Source organism: Leucopleurus acutus (genome assembly GCF_964270905.1).
Source record: "Leucopleurus acutus genome assembly, chromosome: X".
Taxonomy (NCBI): domain Eukaryota; kingdom Metazoa; phylum Chordata; class Mammalia; order Artiodactyla; family Delphinidae; genus Leucopleurus; species Leucopleurus acutus.
The window spans coordinates 61233749-61255787 of record NC_139148.1 but is presented as its reverse complement, the minus strand read 5'-3'; the positions used below and the strand labels follow the sequence as shown (position 1 = coordinate 61255787).

At 53.9% G+C, this 22039-nt stretch overlaps 2 protein-coding genes across 2 annotated transcripts; both read left to right on the top strand.

The window, feature by feature from the left end:
- Positions 1-395: 395 nt before the first annotated feature.
- Positions 396-6337, top strand: LOC309978590 (uncharacterized protein CXorf49 homolog; the record flags this gene model as incomplete). Its single annotated transcript, XM_082865116.1, has 6 exons — positions 396-420; positions 2224-2465; positions 2664-3782; positions 4438-4594; positions 5124-5200; positions 6242-6337. 6 exons carry the CDS (start codon positions 396-398, stop codon positions 6335-6337), a joined length of 1716 nt encoding a protein of 571 aa, XP_082721242.1.
- Positions 6338-15063: 8726 nt separating this feature from the next.
- LOC309978589 (uncharacterized protein CXorf49 homolog) lies at positions 15064-20944 on the top strand (the record flags this gene model as incomplete). The annotated part of the gene is made up of 7 exons (XM_082865115.1): positions 15064-15088; positions 16892-18450; positions 19116-19272; positions 19802-19878; positions 20145-20190; positions 20774-20815; positions 20920-20944. The coding sequence occupies 6 exons, from the start codon at positions 15064-15066 to the stop codon at positions 20812-20814; spliced, it is 1905 nt and encodes a 634-aa protein (XP_082721241.1). The 3' UTR covers position 20815; positions 20920-20944.
- Positions 20945-22039: the final 1095 nt, after the last annotated feature.

Genomic DNA, 22039 nt, shown 5'->3' with positions numbered 1-22039 from the left:
GAGGGAAGACGGAGGCTTCCACTGAATCCACTGGTAATGTTTCCTAGGGTGCTGGTGGATGCAGGAGATTTTGCTATATCCTTCCTTATCCATTTTAACATATTTGAAATAGCACACCACGACTTAAAAAGTCACTGGGAGAAGTGGAAGAGGGCGGTATCCACAAACGGGCAGGCACCATCGGGGGCAGGCTCGAGTAGGAGGATTGCAGATTTACATTGCACCCAATCTCCCCTGCTCTGAAACTTCTCCAGCACGGCCAGCTTCTCAGGTGCAGACCCAGAAAACTGGGCCTTTGAGTTCCACAGGCAACAGGGGTTCAGACACCCCAGGACTCTCCAGGAGGTCAGCCAGAGCAGGTTGCAGGAGAGAGAGGTGACTGAAGACAGAGGAGTATGAACGGGAAGGAGCAGAAGGAAGGTATGGGAGGAATGGAGCGGTGTCAGAGTAGGAGTGGGGTGGCAGACACGGGAAATTCTAACACCCATGGGCCGTATAGAAACCAAGGGAGGCACCACTCCCCAGACATCAGTACTGCTCAGCTCACGGAAGCTGAGAACTGACAGTTCCAAGAAAAATTGAGAGACACCTGGCTATCCACACCCACCGCCATCACAACTGGTAGGCCTTGGTTGTGCGTCCTTCAAAACTTTAAAACATACTTGTACATATACTTAAATGAATTCTCATATATTACATAGGATTGACTGGTGTGTGTGCGTGTGCCCACGCACGCAAGTGATTTAACTTACAAATGTGAATCCAAAGCCATCGTTCTGCAACTTGCAGTTGGAAGTCAGGCGGATGCTTTCGAAAGCTGTGAGAATGGCCTGATGCATTCCGTTGGACTGCCACGCTTTATGCTACTGGATGCTAAGCCACGTTGCATTCATCCATTTCCTTACTGACGGGAATTTGGAGTGTTCCCAGTTTTTCCCATCACCAACTCCCTTGTGCATGTGTTCTTGTACACTACAGGTACCAGCGTGTCTCCGGAAGAAGTACCAGGCAGCAGACTTGCAGGAGCATAGAGGAAATAGATTCTTTCTTCCTTCCTTTTAAAGATCTTGGGCTAAAAGCAAGGACTCTGGAGTCAGATTGATTGGTTTCAATTCTGCCGCTGATCCCCACGAGCCGAATGACCTTGGGCCAGTGGCCGAACCTCTCAGTGCCTGTTTCCTCACCGGGAAGAGGCCAGTAATAGTTGGTACTATAGTTAAAGGCGTGTCACGCGGAGGCATTATTATTTATGCCCAGCGCTTAGAAGAGTGCCAGGCACAGAGTCCATGCCGGCACTAAGTTGCTTTCAATGGATTCTGCCAAATTACCTCCCAAATGCGTCTCTTGCACCACCGCCACAGGGGTTTGCTCCTAACCTCTCCCACCCTCGGAATGGTTAAGCTCTTTGAAGGTTGTCAACCTAGTGTGTGAAACCCGATTCGTGGTTTTAGTTCACATCTCCAGGATCAGCGGTGGGGAGCATCTTTTGGGGTGTAACTGGCCACTGCGATTTCCTCTTCTTTGAATTTGCCTCAGAGAGGGGGAAGGACTGATGGAGCGAGGCCAACCCCAAGTCTATCCGCCACACCCGCCTGCCAGTAACGTCTGCTGAGCCACATTTGATGGAGCAGTTGAGACAGAGACCTTACAGAACGAAAATACGATCCCTTTGCTCTCTGGCCGACCCCTGATCACTGACTGCGGGACTCCTGTGCCCATTCTCCTGTTGGGTCTTAAGGCTTGCGGTGGAAGGGAGGCTGGCAAATGCTTTCGGCGCGTGCTAGGCATCCAGCGCCTCCATCTTGACGTTTCATCCTCACCACCCCTGGAGCCCGGCGCCCTCACTCGCCGACGCCCTCGACCCCCTGTATACATGGGAAACGGAGGCTCAGAGCTGTGACTCTAACCAGAAAGGGGAGGCGGGACAGGAGGAGGCGGGCCCAGAGGCTTGACAGAGGGAGGCACTCCCACCACCTCCTTCACCAGCCAACTGCCCGGACCGCCCACGGGCTTGCGAGCAAACCAGAGGCCCTCGGCCCCATTGGTTAGGTCTCGACGGGGGCGGGCGAACAAGGAGCCCGCTGGTTGGCGGGGGCCGGACCAATGAGGAGGCTGCGGCGCGGGCGTGAGAGGCGCGCTGAAAGTGGCGCGTCCTTTCTTTTGAGGCGAGCTCGTGCGGCGCGTGAGGTGGCTGACGCTCCCTTCTGAGCGCCGGCCGCCTAGCCCGCCGTGACCGCGACCGCGACTCGGGCCATCGACTGTCGCCCCGGTTCTGGGGCCACCCGGGTCGCGACATGAGCTCCGCGGATGAGGTGTATGTGTTGAGAAGGCGTGTCCGCCCAAAAGTCAGGGAGCGGGCCGGCGTTCGCATAGCCGGCCCCGCAGTCCCGCCGGGGCCCGACCCAGGCCCCGAGCCTGGGGAGCCGCGGAGCGGCAAGGGCGGAGGCGGCTTCCCGGACCCCGAGGGCTTCCAGTCGAAGCGGGAGATGCTGGAAGGGCGAGGGCCGGTGCTGTGGGGCCGCGAAGGCCGACCTGGCTCCCCAGATGAGCACACGAGGGACCTCCTGGACCTGATCGAGGAGTCTGAGGCGGCCAAGGAGGCCAACCTGCAGCAGCTGACCGACCAGGATGTGCTGGGCGTCCGCAAATACCCAGACCCCGAGGGCTTCCAGTCTGAGCGGGAGATGCTGGAAGCGCGAGGGCCGGTGCTGTGGGGCCGCGAAGGCCGACCTGGCTCCCCAGATGAGCACACGAGGGACCTCCTGGACCTGATCGAGGAGTCTGAGGCGGCCAAGGAGGCCAACCTGCAGCAGCTGACCGACCAGGACGTGCTGGGCGTCCGCAGGTACCCGTCCCCGGAGAGGTCCACTGCCTTCAAAGAGGCCACTGGGTCGACACTGCGCCTCGAGGCGGGTCCCGGCGGTCGAGGAGCGCCCGGCCAGAGCTGTGGGGAGGCGTCGACGGCTCCAGCCGGCCCTCTCCACCTCGGTGGGCCTGAAGCGGGCCGGGCCTTGGGGAACCCTAAGAGAGGCACTAAGCATAGGTTGAACGTGGCTGCGGATCGCCAGCGGCGCTCCGCGGAAGGCCTGGCCTGGCTGCTGTCCGACTCCGAGTCCTCAGATGAATTCAGTGAGACACAGCTGATGACGGTGAGCACTTACCGCAGAGGAGGAGGCCAGGCCAAGCCCAGCAGACCCGAGGATCCCGGGGACACTCCCAGACACTCGAAGTTCCAAGTCAGGGAGAATTACCGTCACGTGACAGGCTCTTCCCTGTCCTCGGCTCCGCGAGGACTCTCTTCGGTTGTGGAAAGGCAGGGCGTGGGAAAGCAGGGCATCTCTTCCCCTAAGAAAATGCAGAGCGTGCTGTGGGGCAAGGGGGGCAGCAAGCCCAGCTACCCGGGAGCTGCTGCTGCTGCTGCTGCTGCTGCTGCTTCTGTTTCTGCTGCTGCTCCAGGTGGCCTACCGCAGGTCACTCCTAGGAAGAACGGAGCCCAGGAGAAGAAATCCGTCGGGGAAGCATCCAAACTTGCCCTGGGGGGAACCTTCCATTCCCGGGGGCAGCGAATCTCGGCAACTCCCGTGGAACCGGCCACCTTCCCCCCAATCTCTGGTATTCCGCTGCCTGGGAGACCCAAGAGTTATACCTTGGTCCTTTCGGGAACCAAACAGTCCAAGCACAGTGGTGCTGGGAAGAAATCCGTGGTCAGCTGGGCAAGGGAGTCTGAGGCGGTGGCGGGAGAAGATAAGGACCCAAATAGAGACCCAGCCGCAAAGGGCCAAGTGAGTAGGCCATGCTCCTCCTCTCTCCCCACTCTTCCCCCCCCCACAGCACCCAGGGACACGTCTTCATCCATGCTGCCTCTGTCCACCCCTCAGAGGTCAGCATTGGGTGCCCCTCGGTCACTGGGTCATTACGATGCCAGATCGGGCTCCTTTTCCTAGGGACAAACATTAAGGTAGCACTTCGGGTGTCCTGGGCCCGGTTCTCCACCCTTGGCCTCTTTCCAGCCTCCTCTGAGAGACTTGGGCTGGGATGGAAGGGAGGGCTGGTAGCTGAATTGGGTCGGGGGATCCCTTAAAAGCTTCCCCGGAAAGCCTCAGTATTTAGACTCACCAGCTTCCTGAATCCTCCTTCCTAGCTGTTCCCCAGACCTTCCTTGCAGGGGGCCTGGGCTTTCTCAGTGTCCCACTGTTGTGCCTAGATCAGCTCTGCCTGCTGGCCTGGGGCTGACTGAGGGAGAAAGTGCTAATGAGATCAGCCTTTCAATTCCCTTCCCAATTCCCTGCCTCACCCTGGCCCGAATCACACAACTCTCTCTCTCTCTCTCTCTCTCTCTCTCTCTCTCACACACACACACACACACACACACACAGACACAGACACACACACACACACACTTCCTTAGTCCAAATCGGTGAGAAATTTTTGTTTCAGCTGCTCACTCACAGGCCAGGGACATCTTGTCTGCGCATGCATCGTAGAAAAGCCAGCAGTGGCGACGTCAACACCAGAGGGCCCCAAGATCCAGGAAACTCAGAACCCTTGGCCCTGAACCAGGGAGAAGTCATGCCCAGGGGGCCTGCCCCCTCAGGTGAGTGTCGTGGGTTTGATATGAGGGGAGGGAAGAGGGGTTGAGGACAGAAACCTCTGCCTCTGTCTCTGCCGGGGGCACAGCCTTGCTCCCAGGCAGCTTCTCCCACAGGAGACGGGGTGCTGGCAGGGCTGGCCTTGAGCCACATCATCCTCTGTGTGGGGTTTGTGCAGCCGGGGTGATCGGTGGCAGTGCCCCAAACAGCTGCTCCGGGTGTAGACTTGCAGGGGAACAGCCTTTTCTGTTAAGTCCTGATCGGCCACATTGCTCTCCCACGTGCTGGCTGTGGCTGCAGCTCTGGGAGGGTCGAATCCAGAGCCACATTGTTTGGGGACCACAATGGTGAAATGGCTGCCCCCGGGGAACAGGGGAGGCAGGCCCAGAGACAAGGTTCCGGCTGCTGGGCAGAGCAGGGGCGGCTGGTTGCCAGCAGAGGATGGTGCTGCCTCACCTCACTTTAGAGCCCGCTTGGCCCTTTCCACCTCACTGGGAGCCTGGGAAGCTGGATTGTGTGTCCTTTCCCTCTCAGGTGACCGGGAGCCACTTGACCATCCCCCAAGACCGGAAACGCAGCAGCAGCCACTGGGAACGCCCTGCTGTCCTTGGGTAATGCTTCCTCTGCATCCTGGAAATGCAGGCCCAAACTCGAGGGTGGGATCTGGGTCCAAGTTCAGCTGACATGTGTGGGCTCCCCCTCCCCTGCCCCCATCACGTACCCCACGGAGGGAGCCCACCTCCTTTCCACTGAGGAGCCCTTGCCAGTCTAACCACCCGGCTTTGGGGTGGAGGGCCCGGGGGAGAGGAGAAGGTGGAGGAGAGAGGAGGCCAGAGTATACTAATCATTCCTCTTCCTCCTCTGTCTGCTGGCCTAGTGTCTCGAGCTAAAGAGAGAAGTAGACGAACTTAAGGAGCAACTTGGTATGAGGAACCAGGGCCGGAGAGCGGTGTCTTAGTGAAGAACCCGGGTGGGCACCTGGGGTGGGGGTGGGCTGCAGGTGCGGTGGGCCTGGCAGGGACGATCATCCCTGTGGGGAGGAGAACCTCTCAGGCCTGGCCCTGGAGCTGGCTGTGCATGTACAACTGGGCGTGTGTACAAACAGCAAAGTACTGTCTGGACTGCATGCACACTTTGACAACCAGACCAGTCCTAGGGAATGTCCTTCTGATAGGACTTTTAGAGATGCCTCGTTGATTTTTCCCTTGAACTGCTGCTTGGTGTGGCTTCTAAGGTTCTTGTTGGATTGTTTGTTTGTGTGTGTGACAAGTTCTGAGTGGTTGTGGCACGGCCCACAGCATGAGAGCTGCTGGCACATTTTGTTTCCCTTTAGGAACCGGTTCCACATTCAATTTGGGTGGTGGGGAGTGATCAGGCCCAGAGCTCTTTGCATCGGGTCTGGAGGGGTTTCAGGTATCAGGGCTAGGCGGTTCCTCACGGGGATAGGGGGACGGGCTTCTGTATCCCTCTGTCTGGAGCGCCTGCTAATGCCTGTCCCTGTTGCAGCCGCCATGCAGTACCTGGCTGACAAGTTGCAGACCCTTTGAAGTGAGTGTTACACACACCGTACCCCTTCCCGCAGTCCTGGCTGTTGAGCAGGGCTGGGGGCTGGCCCTGGCTTCAGGCTCTTCCCTGACTCTGCTGTTTCACAGGTTGAGCCCAGCGTCTTCCTGCAAGAGGAGCAGCTGGTACCTTTGGGGCCCTGGAGCTGTGGCCAAGCTCGTTCCCTCCTGTTCTGCCTCAGCTAGGGCTTCCTCTCCCCCTTGTTTTGCCCCCGCCCCGCCCCAGTTTCACAGCAGTTTCCAATTAAAGTACCTCTCATATTCTGTGTTCTGCCTTCTCTCTGGAGGGGTAGGGGTCGGGGTCGGGGTAGGGGGCCGGGGCGGGGCGCTGCTCCACGTCAGAGCCTTTTCCAGAACGGTATCTGTGGCATCCTGTGGTGGGGACTCTGGGCCAGCCTCTGTTACCATCCCTGCAGTCAAGCCAGCGGAGTGTCCCAGGTCTGGGTCCTGTGTGTGCTCTGCCTGGCCACATTGGCACGTCCTCCCTTTCCCCCGAAGGCCCTCTTCTAGCTCTCTCCAAACCCCCCTCCTCCTCTGGGGTCTGGCGGTTCCCATTCATCTCTGCCATTCACCCTTCCCATCAGCAGGAACTCATGACCCCCTTCCAGAGCTCCAATCTGGAAGCATTCACATCCTCCCTGCCCTAGCCAGCTGACCACCCTCCTCCAGCTGGGTCGTCTGTACACCCTTGAGTGGAAATTGGCCCGTCAGGTTCTATGGCGAGTGTGGTTAGTAGGTCTGTGTTGTTGCATGGTCCCCGTCAAATACTCTTCCACCAGCCCCATGACACAGATTTTCCTGGAAATGATATTTCCGTGTCCCAGCTCAATCTCCCAGACTGCCTCTTTAGGACACACGAGATTGAGTCTGAACTCCATGTTCGATTTCCCCCTCACTCGAGGTTGGGGAGCACTTCCTTCCCTCAGCCAGGACCCAGGGCTGTACCAGCCTGAGACTCAGAGGGACAGATTTGTGTTTGAGTGAGGCAAGGGTGGTTCTGCCTGACACCCTTCCCGAAAGACCGGTGTTTTACTACACAAAAGGGGGTATGATGGTAGATTGGCCATTCAAGGTTGGTGACGGTGTGTCTCTGTGTGTGAATAAATGTAATCAGGGGTAATCTCCCTTGAGGGAGAAAGATGTGATTCAGGGAGTAAAGGGAGTAGAGGCTGGTCCAGGTTCTGTAAGGCATTGAATGAGCAAAAGCAAGGGTCGGATCTGTTTTGTTCAAGGGTTGTCGTTAAATTCCCAAAACATAGGAGGGGGATGATGCAGAAGTCACCAACCCCCACGACAGGGTGTCGGGATGCTCGAAATGTTGGATTCGCTGGAGGTGGCTCTCGATCCTACTCTGTGATCCTATGATGTCTGACAACTACTGTGGGTGTGGATGGAATGAGATTGGGAAGGGTGGCTCCTCAGAGTAGCTCATCTTAGAATCAGGGGACCCATATATGAGGCCACCCAACATGAGCTACCCGGGACAGGGGCAGGATGGGCGCAGTGAGGATGGGAAGTAAGGAGTGACTGCACCTGGACAATGGGGAGCACTTGGGTCCACCCTTCCCCCATATTCTCACCCTGACTCCCTTCCAGAGTCCACGGCATGAGTTCAGGTGGGCAGACCACAGGTGGGATGGGACAGTCACAGACCTCAGGGTCAGAAAAGAACGTTCGTGGGACTTAATCCTTCCCCTCAAATCCCTCCCTGGAGAAGGTGGGCTTGATTGCTGCCCAGGCCTCTGGCTGGATTCCTAGAATGTATCCAGTGCCCCACCCAGCCTGTACCAGGCTTATGTTCTAGCCCCTCTTGCTCCGGCACTGCTCCCCACTGAGCTGAGGCCATTACCAATGAGTGTGTGTGCACTTCGAGGAAACAGAGCTAGCTTAGACCTTGGACCTGCCTCTGACCAGTAGAGACAGTCATTCCAGGTCATGTGTCCCTGCAGACACTCTGGAGAGAGTGAAGCTAACTACAGGCTGGAGACAGCCATCACAGGAACTCGCTTCCCAGTGCACACTATGGATGTTAATAGAATGTTAACAGAATGTTAATAGAAACCTTATTCATAGTCACCCCAAACTGAAAGCAATCAAGATGTTATTCAACAGATGAACGAATAAAACCATACATCTATAAATGAAACATTTTTTAACAATACAAAGGAAGGAACTCTTGATACATGCAACAACTTGGATGAATCGCAAATGCATTATGCTAAATGAAAGAAGCCAGTCTCAAAATGTTACATACTGTGTGATTGTGTTTGTATAATATTTGGAAAAGGTAAAACTATAGGGATGGGAAACAGATCACCAGTTATCAGAGGTTTGGGATGGGGGAGATGGTTTGACTACAAAGCAGCAGAATGAGGGAGATTTTGGGGCTGATGGAACTGTTTTGTATCCTGATTGTGGTGATAGTTACACAAATCTGTCCATGTGTTAAAACTCATGGTACTGAAAACAAAAAAGTTAATTTTACTATGTAATAAATCAAAATATATGTAACTAAAAAAATTAAATGTGTCATACATAAAGGCTTGGGAATCATAATGGCATGCAAAATAGTACCAGCATTCTCAAAAGTGACATTGAAAGTCAGAAAACTTTTCAGCCTGAAATTATATATCAGCTATCAAATAAGCATGAAATTAAAGGTAATATTAAAGGTAATATTTGTTCATGCAAAGTCTTAAAAGAAATTATCACCCATGGTACCTGGAGAATGAGTCCCATCAAAACACCGTGGTAAACCAAGAACAATGAAGACATTAGTTCTAGGAAGCAGAAGATCCCACTTAGGGGTTTGGTAAAGGAGTGTTCTAGGAGCAACACTCTAGGCAACCAATAAAGATTGAAACTGGGTCCAGGAAAGTGATTTCCAACAACAAAGGAATGGACATAGTTGAAGATTGAGAAAATATTGCCAATAGGCCTATGACAGAAATGTAAGCTCTTGAGGGAAGGAACGTCATCTGTTTTTCTCAGTGATGTAGCACCATGTGTTAGAACAGCACCATGTGTTAGAACAGTACCTTGTAAGCCCTCAATAGAGAATTGTTAAATGGAAAGGAGAGAAAGAGTGAATGAGAAGAGAAGAATTTGACGCAGCAAGTATACACTGACTCTTAAGGTGTTTTTATGTGAAGGTGAGCAGAGAAAAATGGTGTCACTTGAAGGGAAATTGGAATCAAAAGAAGGTTTTCTTTAATTGGGAGAAACGACAACATACTTGTATGCTGATAGGAATGATCCAAAATAGAGAAAACTATTTATGAATGAGGGAAGTTTGTTTCTGATTGCCTGTATACTCTCAATGAAATGGGAAGCAAGGTCATCTGGTGAGAGCGAAGGTGGTCCATGATCAGCAAGTACCCCCTCAACTTTCCCGGATCATCTTGTGATCTTCTTCTTTCTTTTAAAATTTTATTTATTTATTTGGCTGCGCTGGGCCTCTGTGGCTGCGCGCCGGCTTTCTCTAGTTGCGGTGAGCAGGGGCTACTCTTCGTTGTGGTGCGCGGGCTTCTCATTGCAGTGGCTTCTCTTGTTGTGGAGCATGGGCTCTAGGCACGCAGGCTTCAGCAGTTGTGGCACGCAGGCTCTAGAGCACAGGCTCCAGTAGCTGTGCCGCACAGGCTTAGTTGCTCCGTGGCATAGGGGATCTTCTGGGACCAGGGATCGAACCCGTGTCCCCTACATTGGCAGGCAGATTCTTAACCACTGTGCCACCAGGGAAGTCCCGTGATCTTCTTGTATGGAACTTTTCATAATAAAGTGCTGTGAAAAATTAAAAAGAAGTGCTTTTGTTCGTTAAAAGGTATGATAAAAAGAGTGAAGGCAAGCTAAAAACTAGAAGATATTTACATAACATGAAATCATCAAAGAATTAAAGTATAGAATACATAAAGAACTTCCACAAATAAATATGCAAACAACCCAAGGGGAAAATGGGCAAAAGACACTAAATGAACACCTCATAGACAAGAAAATCCCCAAGGCCAAGCATATGAAAAGCTGCTCAATATTCTTACTAATATTATTACTAATCAAGAAATTGCAGATTAAATCTACAATGAGACGCCATTTCACTATCACAAGATTGACAACAATTTTGTACTTTGTTAATATCAAATGTTGATGAGGATGTGGAACAGTTAAACACTGTTGATAGGAGTAGAAATTAGCATGACCGCATTGTAAAAACTCTGGCATGATCTAGTAATGTTGGAAATCTTCTTTCCCTATGAGATGACAAGTTCAGTCCTAAGTATGAGCACTGAAGCAGCTTCCCAGCCATTTGATTCTATGGCTCACACAGAAAATGATGATTGTATGGCATACAGGAGTAAGATGACAAAGTTGTTCAGGGCCAGAACCAAGCGGTCCAGGGGCTGCTGTCTGGCTGTCTCCGGAGATGAAGGCCTCAAAGTCCCAGGTCCAAAAGTTGGAAAGCTCTGCCCTGGAAGGCTCTTGTACGTGGGCACCAGGAAACATGCGCCAGAATGTTTATAGTAGCGCTATGAATAATATCTGCCCAAATGGAAACAACCCAAATTACCCATTGACAGTAGAATGGATACATAGGTTGAGATACAGTTGATTCTTGTTATTTGTAGGTTCCATACTTGCAAATTCCCCTATTTGCTAAAATTCATTTTTAACCACAAATCAGTACCAGAGTGCTTTCCTCCTCATTCGAGAGAGCTGTGAAAAATTTGAGTTGGTGGAATATGTTCCCAACTGAGGTCAAACAAGGTGACGCTCTGCCTTCTGGTTTCAGTCTCATACTGCAAGCAAGTGTCCTTTTCATGATTTATTTGGTGCCACATAGTTTGCATTTTTGTGCTTCTTTGTTGGTGATTTCATAATTAAAGATGGCCTCCAAGCTTAGTGCTGAAGTACTGTCTAGTGTTCTTGAGTGCAAAATGACTATGACGTGCACTCAAGAAAATATGTGTGTTACATAAACCTTGTTCAGGCATGATTTATAATGCTGTTGGCTGTGAGGTCAGTGTTAATGAATCAATAATATTTGTATTAAATAGAGTGCCTTTAAACAGAAACACACATGAAACATGATTACGCAGCGATCAGTCGATGAAAATGTTGTGACCAGCGGATGGTAGGAACTTGAAATTATATTTCCCTTAGGAGCAATGTTTCAGGATTGCCTAATTCAGTGTTCATGGCAACTTTATAGACTGCAAATAACTATCATGATAATGAGAGTCTACTGTATATTCATTTGGTGGAACAGTGTACAGCAATGAAAATGAACAAGTGCCTGCCACATGCGACAACAGGGATGAATCTCAGTTACACAGTATCACACGGGAGAAGTCAGAAACAACACAAATGATTCCATTTACATAAAGACCAAAGGATGCAGCAAAACCACCGTTGTTAGGAATATGAACCTATGTAGAGAATAACTAAAGAAAAGGAAGGGAACGATGAAGACAAAGGATAGAGGTTACTTCTGAGGAGGGTGAAGGGAAAGGAATTGGAGCTTCCATGCAAGGAACTTCTAAGGTTATGGTGACGTTTGAAAAAACACTGCTATAAAAGTTTACTGAGGGAATGAATGACTCCCAAGTCTGTATCTCTCTCTAGCTTTGACCCCTCACTGGTGTTCCAGAACCAAATTTCTAAGTGCATTCCACCTGCATGTCCTATAAGAAACACAACCTTAATGTATCCAAAATCCCATCATTTCCCTCCCAATCTTTCTTTACTTCCTGTGTCCTTATGCTCCCCACCACAAAGTCACTCAAAACGGAAATGTTAGTCACCTTTGACTTCTGCTTCCTTGTGGTGGCCATAGAAACATGCCCCTCCGATCCACTGCAGGGAACATAGTAGATTGGCAAGTGCCAGCTGCCACTTCTCGGGCACCACCATTGTTTGTGCCAAGATCCCACATCCTCTGGGTAGCTCCCAGCCAGTGACTGAGCATGGCAGGGGCATACTGCTTCAGGACAGGGACTCCTCTAAATGGCAGCTGTAGGGTGGGGACTCCACATGAGCCTGAACAAACTAAACTAAACGGAACTAAAGTTTACTGTTAGAATGAAACTGCATCTGAGATTCTTCTTATCTGACCCTCCTTTCCCCCACGTCTCTCTTACAGACGTCAGACCCGCATCGCACCCTGAAGAAGAAGACTCATTCCTGCTCCTTCTCCTTTATCCTTCACATGCCATTCTCCCATCATGTTCGTTCATGTCCAATCATGCCTTGGTGTCCGTATTTTTGGAGGACCCAAACTAACAAAAGTGGTACCAGGAGTGGTCTGAGAAGTTAGCTATAAGATGGGGTTTATGGACCAGCTCACTCACTGCCCAAATGACAAAGAGCGTACCATTTTGAGTGTTATGTGGGGCATGGATAATCTCTAGCACAAGGTTACCTCCTGATTCCTTAAGGTTTTATCCATACGTACCTTGAAAAATATCCCAGTGGAGGGTCTTACTTGTGGCCTGTGAGATGATTCAGGCCTTTGAATGGTAGGGAGGGCACTATGTCTATAGGGAGGGCAGGGGCGGCTGTTCATCACTGTTATACTGGCGCCCTGCAAAGACATAATGAGAAACTAAGGGACATTACCAAACAGTTAAGGGCCAAGTGTAAGATTCATGGGGTTTTCTTGGTGGCTTACAAAATGCCCTTGCCTCCTGCAGAGACAGCTGAGTAGCTCACAGATTATGCGATAACAGTAAGTGCAGAACTCCAGAGATGTATACATCCTTGACAAACACAGGCCTGTTATGGGAAGGTCAGGGCCCTTTTTGGAAAAACTTCAGACTCTGAAATGTAGGCCGGGTATATTGGCATGGATGTCTCCAAACGTTGGCTTATCAGATCCAAACGTCCTGAGGCCTCAAAGCTTGCAGGGTGGCCCTTCCTTCCCTAGCAAGAGCTAACACATGCCCTGTGCTGGTAGATGCTACAGAGTCTGCTCCCCCACAAAGTGACAGACGCCTCTCCCAGGGAAACCCTCATCTCTTCCCCATAAACTCACTGGGATATGCCGAGCCTGATAAGGGGAAAAAGAAATTATACACCAAGAAATAACAAGCCTGTACTGGCAGGAGCAGGGCAATATCCCTGGGATTGGATTTTGAGGGTGCTGGATCAAGTGGACAGGAATATAAGAGTGGATAAGCAAGTTTTACTGAGCGGAGGCGCTTTCTCATGCCATGGAATTTAACACACGGGCAAGGACTCCAGGAGGTGGAGGAAATTCACTGCCAGACTGGCCCTTTGAAACTTTGAGAAAGTGATGGCCCGTAAGGAGAGAAGTGGAAATGCCTTCCTTGGATTGGCAGATGACAGAGGAAGGAACAATAAGGTTGAGTGATGCAGACATGCTAGAACGGACAGAAAAGGTGAGGCCAGTCACATGGCCTCATGGTTATGTCCCACTGTAGGGCTGAGAGGACACATCACTCACCAAAGCCATCAGGAGTGTTCTGGTGAGAGGGGCCCCAGCATCACTAGAAGTTTGGTGGTTGCTCCCCTCTGGAGGCCAATGCCAATGATGGAAGGAAAGTGGTCCCGACCTGGGCTCATTACCACCCATGGGAGCCAACGAATTCTGACATAATAGAGGGCACAGGGCAGCTCTTAACCAAGAGATGCCAGCAGACCACATTTGCAGTAACGACCAGCAAGGTCAGAGGGGCAGTCAAGAGTGCCTGCTTGACCGGCAGAAAGCTGAGAAGATGGCTCAGACAGCATGGCTCCCTAGGGGCAACGACAGCCAGCAAAAGGCAAGAATGCAAGAGAAGGAGGGCCATCATCCCGCTAAAAAGCCACAGTCTCCTGCTCAGTTCCTGGTCCTCAGCCAATTCAGAGACTGGCCCCACTGAAGAGGTGGATGAGTCCTGAGGAGGAAGGATCCAGAAACAAGGCAGTGGGTTATGACCGTCCCTAAAGAGAATGACTGCCAGTTCTCAGGTGACTGTACCCGGAGGCTAGAAAAAGACCCAGACACTTCTACTACTACTGGACACAGGATCTGAGCTGACATTGATCCAGGAGGCCCAAAGTGTCATGATGGGGCCCCATTAGAATGGGGCTTATGAGGCCCTGACATTAAAAGGAGTTGGGAATAGAGACCGGTTCACAGTGAGCTGAATGGGTCCCTGGACCAAAATAGCGGTCATTTCTCCAGTCCCCAAGCTGATAATGATAAGTGATACACTTGGCAGTTGGAGCGATGACTTCCACATTGGGTCACTGCTCTGTGGGGTAAGAGCTATCCCGGTGGGGAAAGCCAAGAGGAACCTCTGACACTGGCTCCCACCCCAGGCCAAGAGAGTAAGTCAAAAGCAGTATTGGATCCTGGTGAGCATAGGGGGCTAAAGCAGAGATTAGTGACATCATTGGAGACGTATGGGATGCAGGGGAAGAGGGGGTAGGAGAGCCACAGGGACGAAGAGAGTGGAGAAGGTGAGAAGAAGTTCTGGGAGTCTCTCTCTGGGGGAGGGAGGAAGGGAATGGAAATGGTGAGAGGGAAGACGGAGGCTTCCACTGAATCCACTGGTAATGTTTCCTAGGGTGCTGGTGGATGCAGGAGATTTTGCTATATCCTTCCTTATCCATTTTAACATATTTGAAATAGCACACCACGACTTAAAAAGTCACTGGGAGAAGTGGAAGAGGGCGGTATCCACAAACGGGCAGGCACCATCGGGGGCAGGCTCGAGTAGGAGGATTGCAGATTTACATTGCACCCAATCTCCCCTGCTCTGAAACTTCTCCAGCACGGCCAGCTTCTCAGGTGCAGACCCAGAAAACTGGGCCTTTGAGTTCCACAGGCAACAGGGGTTCAGACACCCCAGGACTCTCCAGGAGGTCAGCCAGAGCAGGTTGCAGGAGAGAGAGGTGACTGAAGACAGAGGAGTATGAACGGGAAGGAGCAGAAGGAAGGTATGGGAGGAATGGAGCGGTGTCAGAGTAGGAGTGGGGTGGCAGACACGGGAAATTCTAACACCCATGGGCCGTATAGAAACCAAGGGAGGCACCACTCCCCAGACATCAGTACTGCTCAGCTCACGGAAGCTGAGAACTGACAGTTCCAAGAAAAATTGAGAGACACCTGGCTATCCACACCCACCGCCATCACAACTGGTAGGCCTTGGTTGTGCGTCCTTCAAAACTTTAAAACATACTTGTACATATACTTAAATGAATTCTCATATATTACATAGGATTGACTGGTGTGTGTGCGTGTGCCCACGCACGCAAGTGATTTAACTTACAAATGTGAATCCAAAGCCATCGTTCTGCAACTTGCAGTTGGAAGTCAGGCGGATGCTTTCGAAAGCTGTGAGAATGGCCTGATGCATTCCGTTGGACTGCCACGCTTTATGCTACTGGATGCTAAGCCACGTTGCATTCATCCATTTCCTTACTGACGGGAATTTGGAGTGTTCCCAGTTTTTCCCATCACCAACTCCCTTGTGCATGTGTTCTTGTACACTACAGGTACCAGCGTGTCTCCGGAAGAAGTACCAGGCAGCAGACTTGCAGGAGCATAGAGGAAATAGATTCTTTCTTCCTTCCTTTTAAAGATCTTGGGCTAAAAGCAAGGACTCTGGAGTCAGATTGATTGGTTTCAATTCTGCCGCTGATCCCCACGAGCCGAATGACCTTGGGCCAGTGGCCGAACCTCTCAGTGCCTGTTTCCTCACCGGGAAGAGGCCAGTAATAGTTGGTACTATAGTTAAAGGCGTGTCACGCGGAGGCATTATTATTTATGCCCAGCGCTTAGAAGAGTGCCAGGCACAGAGTCCATGCCGGCACTAAGTTGCTTTCAATGGATTCTGCCAAATTACCTCCCAAATGCGTCTCTTGCACCACCGCCACAGGGGTTTGCTCCTAACCTCTCCCACCCTCGGAATGGTTAAGCTCTTTGAAGGTTGTCAACCTAGTGTGTGAAACCCGATTCGTGGTTTTAGTTCACATCTCCAGGATCAGCGGTGGGGAGCATCTTTTGGGGTGTAACTGGCCACTGCGATTTCCTCTTCTTTGAATTTGCCTCAGAGAGGGGGAAGGACTGATGGAGCGAGGCCAACCCCAAGTCTATCCGCCACACCCGCCTGCCAGTAACGTCTGCTGAGCCACATTTGATGGAGCAGTTGAGACAGAGACCTTACAGAACGAAAATACGATCCCTTTGCTCTCTGGCCGACCCCTGATCACTGACTGCGGGACTCCTGTGCCCATTCTCCTGTTGGGTCTTAAGGCTTGCGGTGGAAGGGAGGCTGGCAAATGCTTTCGGCGCGTGCTAGGCATCCAGCGCCTCCATCTTGACGTTTCATCCTCACCACCCCTGGAGCCCGGCGCCCTCACTCGCCGACGCCCTCGACCCCCTGTATACATGGGAAACGGAGGCTCAGAGCTGTGACTCTAACCAGAAAGGGGAGGCGGGACAGGAGGAGGCGGGCCCAGAGGCTTGACAGAGGGAGGCACTCCCACCACCTCCTTCACCAGCCAACTGCCCGGACCGCCCACGGGCTTGCGAGCAAACCAGAGGCCCTCGGCCCCATTGGTTAGGTCTCGACGGGGGCGGGCGAACAAGGAGCCCGCTGGTTGGCGGGGGCCGGACCAATGAGGAGGCTGCGGCGCGGGCGTGAGAGGCGCGCTGAAAGTGGCGCGTCCTTTCTTTTGAGGCGAGCTCGTGCGGCGCGTGAGGTGGCTGACGCTCCCTTCTGAGCGCCGGCCGCCTAGCCCGCCGTGACCGCGACCGCGACTCGGGCCATCGACTGTCGCCCCGGTTCTGGGGCCACCCGGGTCGCGACATGAGCTCCCCGGATGAGGTGTATGTGTTGAGAAGGCGTGTCCGCCCAAAAGTCAGGGAGCGGGCCGGCGTTCGCATAGCCGGCCCCGCAGTCCCGCCGGGGCCCGACCCAGGCCCCGAGCCTGGGGAGCCGCGGAGCGGCAAGGGCGGAGGCGGCTTCCCGGACCCCGAGGGCTTCCAGTCGAAGCGGGAGATGCTGGAAGGGCGAGGGCCGGTGCTGTGGGGCCGCGAAGGCCGACCTGGCTCCCCAGATGAGCACACGAGGGACCTCCTGGACCTGATCGAGGAGTCTGAGGCGGCCAAGGAGGCCAACCTGCAGCAGCTGACCGACCAGGATGTGCTGGGCGTCCGCAAATACCCAGACCCCGAGGGCTTCCAGTCTGAGCGGGAGATGCTGGAAGCGCGAGGGCCGGTGCTGTGGGGCCGCGAAGGCCGACCTGGCTCCCCAGATGAGCACACGAGGGACCTCCTGGACCTGATCGAGGAGTCTGAGGCGGCCAAGGAGGCCAACCTGCAGCAGCTGACCGACCAGGACGTGCTGGGCGTCCGCAGGTACCCGTCCCCGGAGAGGTCCACTGCCTTCAAAGAGGCCACTGGGTCGACACTGCGCCTCGAGGCGGGTCCCGGCGGTCGAGGAGCGCCCGGCCAGAGCTGTGGGGAGGCGTCGACGGCTCCAGCCGGCCCTCTCCACCTCGGTGGGCCTGAAGCGGGCCGGGCCTTGGGGAACCCTAAGAGAGGCAATAAGCGTAGGTTGAACGTGGCTGCGGATCGCCAGCGGCGCTCCGCGGAAGGCCTGGCCTGGCTGCTGTCCGACTCCGAGTCCTCAGATGAATTCAGTGAGACACAGCTGATGACGGTGAGCACTTACCGCAGAGGAGGAGGCCAGGCCAAGCCCAGCAGACCCGAGGATCCCGGGGACACTCCCAGACACTCGAAGTTCCAAGTCAGGGAGAAATACCGTCACGTGACAGGCTCTTCCCTGTCCTCGGCTCCGCGAGGACTCTCTTTGGTTGTGGAAAGGCAGGGCGTGGGAGAGCAGGGCATCTCTTCCCCTAAGAAAATGCAGAGCGTGCTGTGGGGCAAGGGGGGCAGCAAGCCCAGCTACCCGGGAGCTGCTGCTGCTGCTGCTGCTGCTGCTGCTTCTGTTTCTGCTGCTGCTCCAGGTGGCCTACCGCAGGTCACTCCTAGGAAGAACGGAGCCCAGGAGAAGAAATCCGTCGGGGAAGCATCCAAACTTGCCCTGGGGGGAACCTTCCATTCCCGGGGGCAGCGAATCTCGGCAACTCCCGTGGAACCGGCCACCTTCCCCCCAATCTCTGGTATTCCGCTGCCTGGGAGACCCAAGAGTTATACCTTGGTCCTTTCGGGAACCAAACAGTCCAAGCACAGTGGTGCTGGGAAGAAATCCGTGGTCAGCTGGGCAAGGGAGTCTGAGGCGGTGGCGGGAGAAGATAAGGACCCAAATAGAGACCCAGCCCCAAAGGGCCAAGTGAGTAGGCCATGCTCCTCCTCTCTCCCCACTCTTCCCCCCCCCACAGCACCCAGGGACACGTCTTCATCCATGCTGCCTCTGTCCACCCCTCAGAGGTCAGCATTGGGTGCCCCTCGGTCACTGGGTCATTACGATGCCAGATCGGGCTCCTTTTCCTAGGGACAAACATTAAGGTAGCACTTCGGGTGTCCTGGGCCCGGTTCTCCACCCTTGGCCTCTTTCCAGCCTCCTCTGAGAGACTTGGGCTGGGATGGAAGGGAGGGCTGGTAGCTGAATTGGGTCGGGGGATCCCTTAAAAGCTTCCCCGGAAAGCCTCAGTATTTAGACTCACCAGCTTCCTGAATCCTCCTTCCTAGCTGTTCCCCAGACCTTCCTTGCAGGGGGCCTGGGCTTTCTCAGTGTCCCACTGTTGTGCCTAGATCAGCTCTGCCTGCTGGCCTGGGGCTGACTGAGGGAGAAAGTGCTAATGAGATCAGCCTTTCAATTCCCTTCCCAATTCCCTGCCTCACCCTGGCCCGAATCACACAACTCTCTCTCTCTCTCTCTCTCTCTCTCTCTCTCTCTCTCTCACACACACACACACACACACACACACACACAGACACAGACACACACACACACACACTTCCTTAGTCCAAATCGGTGAGAAATTTTTGTTTCAGCTGCTCACTCACAGGCCAGGGACATCTTGTCTGCGCATGCATCGTAGAAAAGCCAGCAGTGGCGACGTCAACACCAGAGGGCCCCAAGATCCAGGAAACTCAGAACCCTTGGCCCTGAACCAGGGAGAAGTCATGCCCAGGGGGCCTGCCCCCTCAGGTGAGTGTCGTGGGTTTGATATGAGGGGAGGGAAGAGGGGTTGAGGACAGAAACCTCTGCCTCTGTCTCTGCCGGGGGCACAGCCTTGCTCCCAGGCAGCTTCTCCCACAGGAGACGGGGTGCTGGCAGGGCTGGCCTTGAGCCACATCATCCTCTGTGTGGGGTTTGTGCAGCCGGGGTGATCGGTGGCAGTGCCCCAAACAGCTGCTCCGGGTGTAGACTTGCAGGGGAACAGCCTTTTCTGTTAAGTCCTGATCGGCCACATTGCTCTCCCACGTGCTGGCTGTGGCTGCAGCTCTGGGAGGGTCGAATCCAGAGCCACATTGTTTGGGGACCACAATGGTGAAATGGCTGCCCCCGGGGAACAGGGGAGGCAGGCCCAGAGACAAGGTTCCGGCTGCTGGGCAGAGCAGGGGCGGCTGGTTGCCAGCAGAGGATGGTGCTGCCTCACCTCACTTTAGAGCCCGCTTGGCCCTTTCCACCTCACTGGGAGCCTGGGAAGCTGGATTGTGTGTCCTTTCCCTCTCAGGTGACCGGGAGCCACTTGACCATCCCCCAAGACCGGAAACGCAGCAGCAGCCACTGGGAACGCCCTGCTGTCCTTGGGTAATGCTTCCTCTGCATCCTGGAAATGCAGGCCCAAACTCGAGGGTGGGATCTGGGTCCAAGTTCAGCTGACATGTGTGGGCTCCCCCTCCCCTGCCCCCATCACGTACCCCACGGAGGGAGCCCACCTCCTTTCCACTGAGGAGCCCTTGCCAGTCTAACCACCCGGCTTTGGGGTGGAGGGCCCGGGGGAGAGGAGAAGGTGGAGGAGAGAGGAGGCCAGAGTATACTAATCATTCCTCTTCCTCCTCTGTCTGCTGGCCTAGTGTCTCGAGCTAAAGAGAGAAGTAGACGAACTTAAGGAGCAACTTGGTATGAGGAACCAGGGCCGGAGAGCGGTGTCTTAGTGAAGAACCCGGGTGGGCACCTGGGGTGGGGGTGGGCTGCAGGTGCGGTGGGCCTGGCAGGGACGATCATCCCTGTGGGGAGGAGAACCTCTCAGGCCTGGCCCTGGAGCTGGCTGTGCATGTACAACTGGGCGTGTGTACAAACAGCAAAGTACTGTCTGGACTGCATGCACACTTTGACAACCAGACCAGTCCTAGGGAATGTCCTTCTGATAGGACTTTTAGAGATGCCTCGTTGATTTTTCCCTTGAACTGCTGCTTGGTGTGGCTTCTAAGGTTCTTGTTGGATTGTTTGTTTGTGTGTGTGACAAGTTCTGAGTGGTTGTGGCACGGCCCACAGCATGAGAGCTGCTGGCACATTTTGTTTCCCTTTAGGAACCGGTTCCACATTCAATTTGGGTGGTGGGGAGTGATCAGGCCCAGAGCTCTTTGCATCGGGTCTGGAGGGGTTTCAGGTATCAGGGCTAGGCGGTTCCTCACGGGGATAGGGGGACGGGCTTCTGTATCCCTCTGTCTGGAGCGCCTGCTAATGCCTGTCCCTGTTGCAGCCGCCATGCAGTACCTGGCTGACAAGTTGCAGACCCTTTGAAGTGAGTGTTACACACACCGTACCCCTTCCCGCAGTCCTGGCTGTTGAGCAGGGCTGGGGGCTGGCCCTGGCTTCAGGCTCTTCCCTGACTCTGCTGTTTCACAGGTTGAGCCCAGCGTCTTCCTGCAAGAGGAGCAGCTGGTACCTTTGGGGCCCTGGAGCTGTGGCCAAGCTCGTTCCCTCCTGTTCTGCCTCAGCTAGGGCTTCCTCTCCCCCTTGTTTTGCCCCCGCCCCGCCCCAGTTTCACAGCAGTTTCCAATTAAAGTACCTCTCATATTCTGTGTTCTGCCTTCTCTCTGGAGGGGTAGGGGTCGGGGTCGGGGTAGGGGGCCGGGGCGGGGCGCTGCTCCACGTCAGAGCCTTTTCCAGAACGGTATCTGTGGCATCCTGTGGTGGGGACTCTGGGCCAGCCTCTGTTACCATCCCTGCAGTCAAGCCAGCGGAGTGTCCCAGGTCTGGGTCCTGTGTGTGCTCTGCCTGGCCACATTGGCACGTCCTCCCTTTCCCCCGAAGGCCCTCTTCTAGCTCTCTCCAAACCCCCCTCCTCCTCTGGGGTCTGGCGGTTCCCATTCATCTCTGCCATTCACCCTTCCCATCAGCAGGAACTCATGACCCCCTTCCAGAGCTCCAATCTGGAAGCATTCACATCCTCCCTGCCCTAGCCAGCTGACCACCCTCCTCCAGCTGGGTCGTCTGTACACCCTTGAGTGGAAATTGGCCCGTCAGGTTCTATGGCGAGTGTGGTTAGTAGGTCTGTGTTGTTGCATGGTCCCCGTCAAATACTCTTCCACCAGCCCCATGACACAGATTTTCCTGGAAATGATATTTCCGTGTCCCAGCTCAATCTCCCAGACTGCCTCTTTAGGACACACGAGATTGAGTCTGAACTCCATGTTCGATTTCCCCCTCACTCGAGGTTGGGGAGCACTTCCTTCCCTCAGCCAGGACCCAGGGCTGTACCAGCCTGAGACTCAGAGGGACAGATTTGTGTTTGAGTGAGGCAAGGGTGGTTCTGCCTGACACCCTTCCCGAAAGACCGGTGTTTTACTACACAAAAGGGGGTATGATGGTAGATTGGCCATTCAAGGTTGGTGACGGTGTGTCCCTGTGTGTGAATAAATGTAATCAGGGGTAATCTCCCTTGAGGGAGAAAGATGTGATTCAGGGAGTAAAGGGAGTAGAGGCTGGTCCAGGTTCTGTAAGGCATTGAATGAGCAAAAGCAAG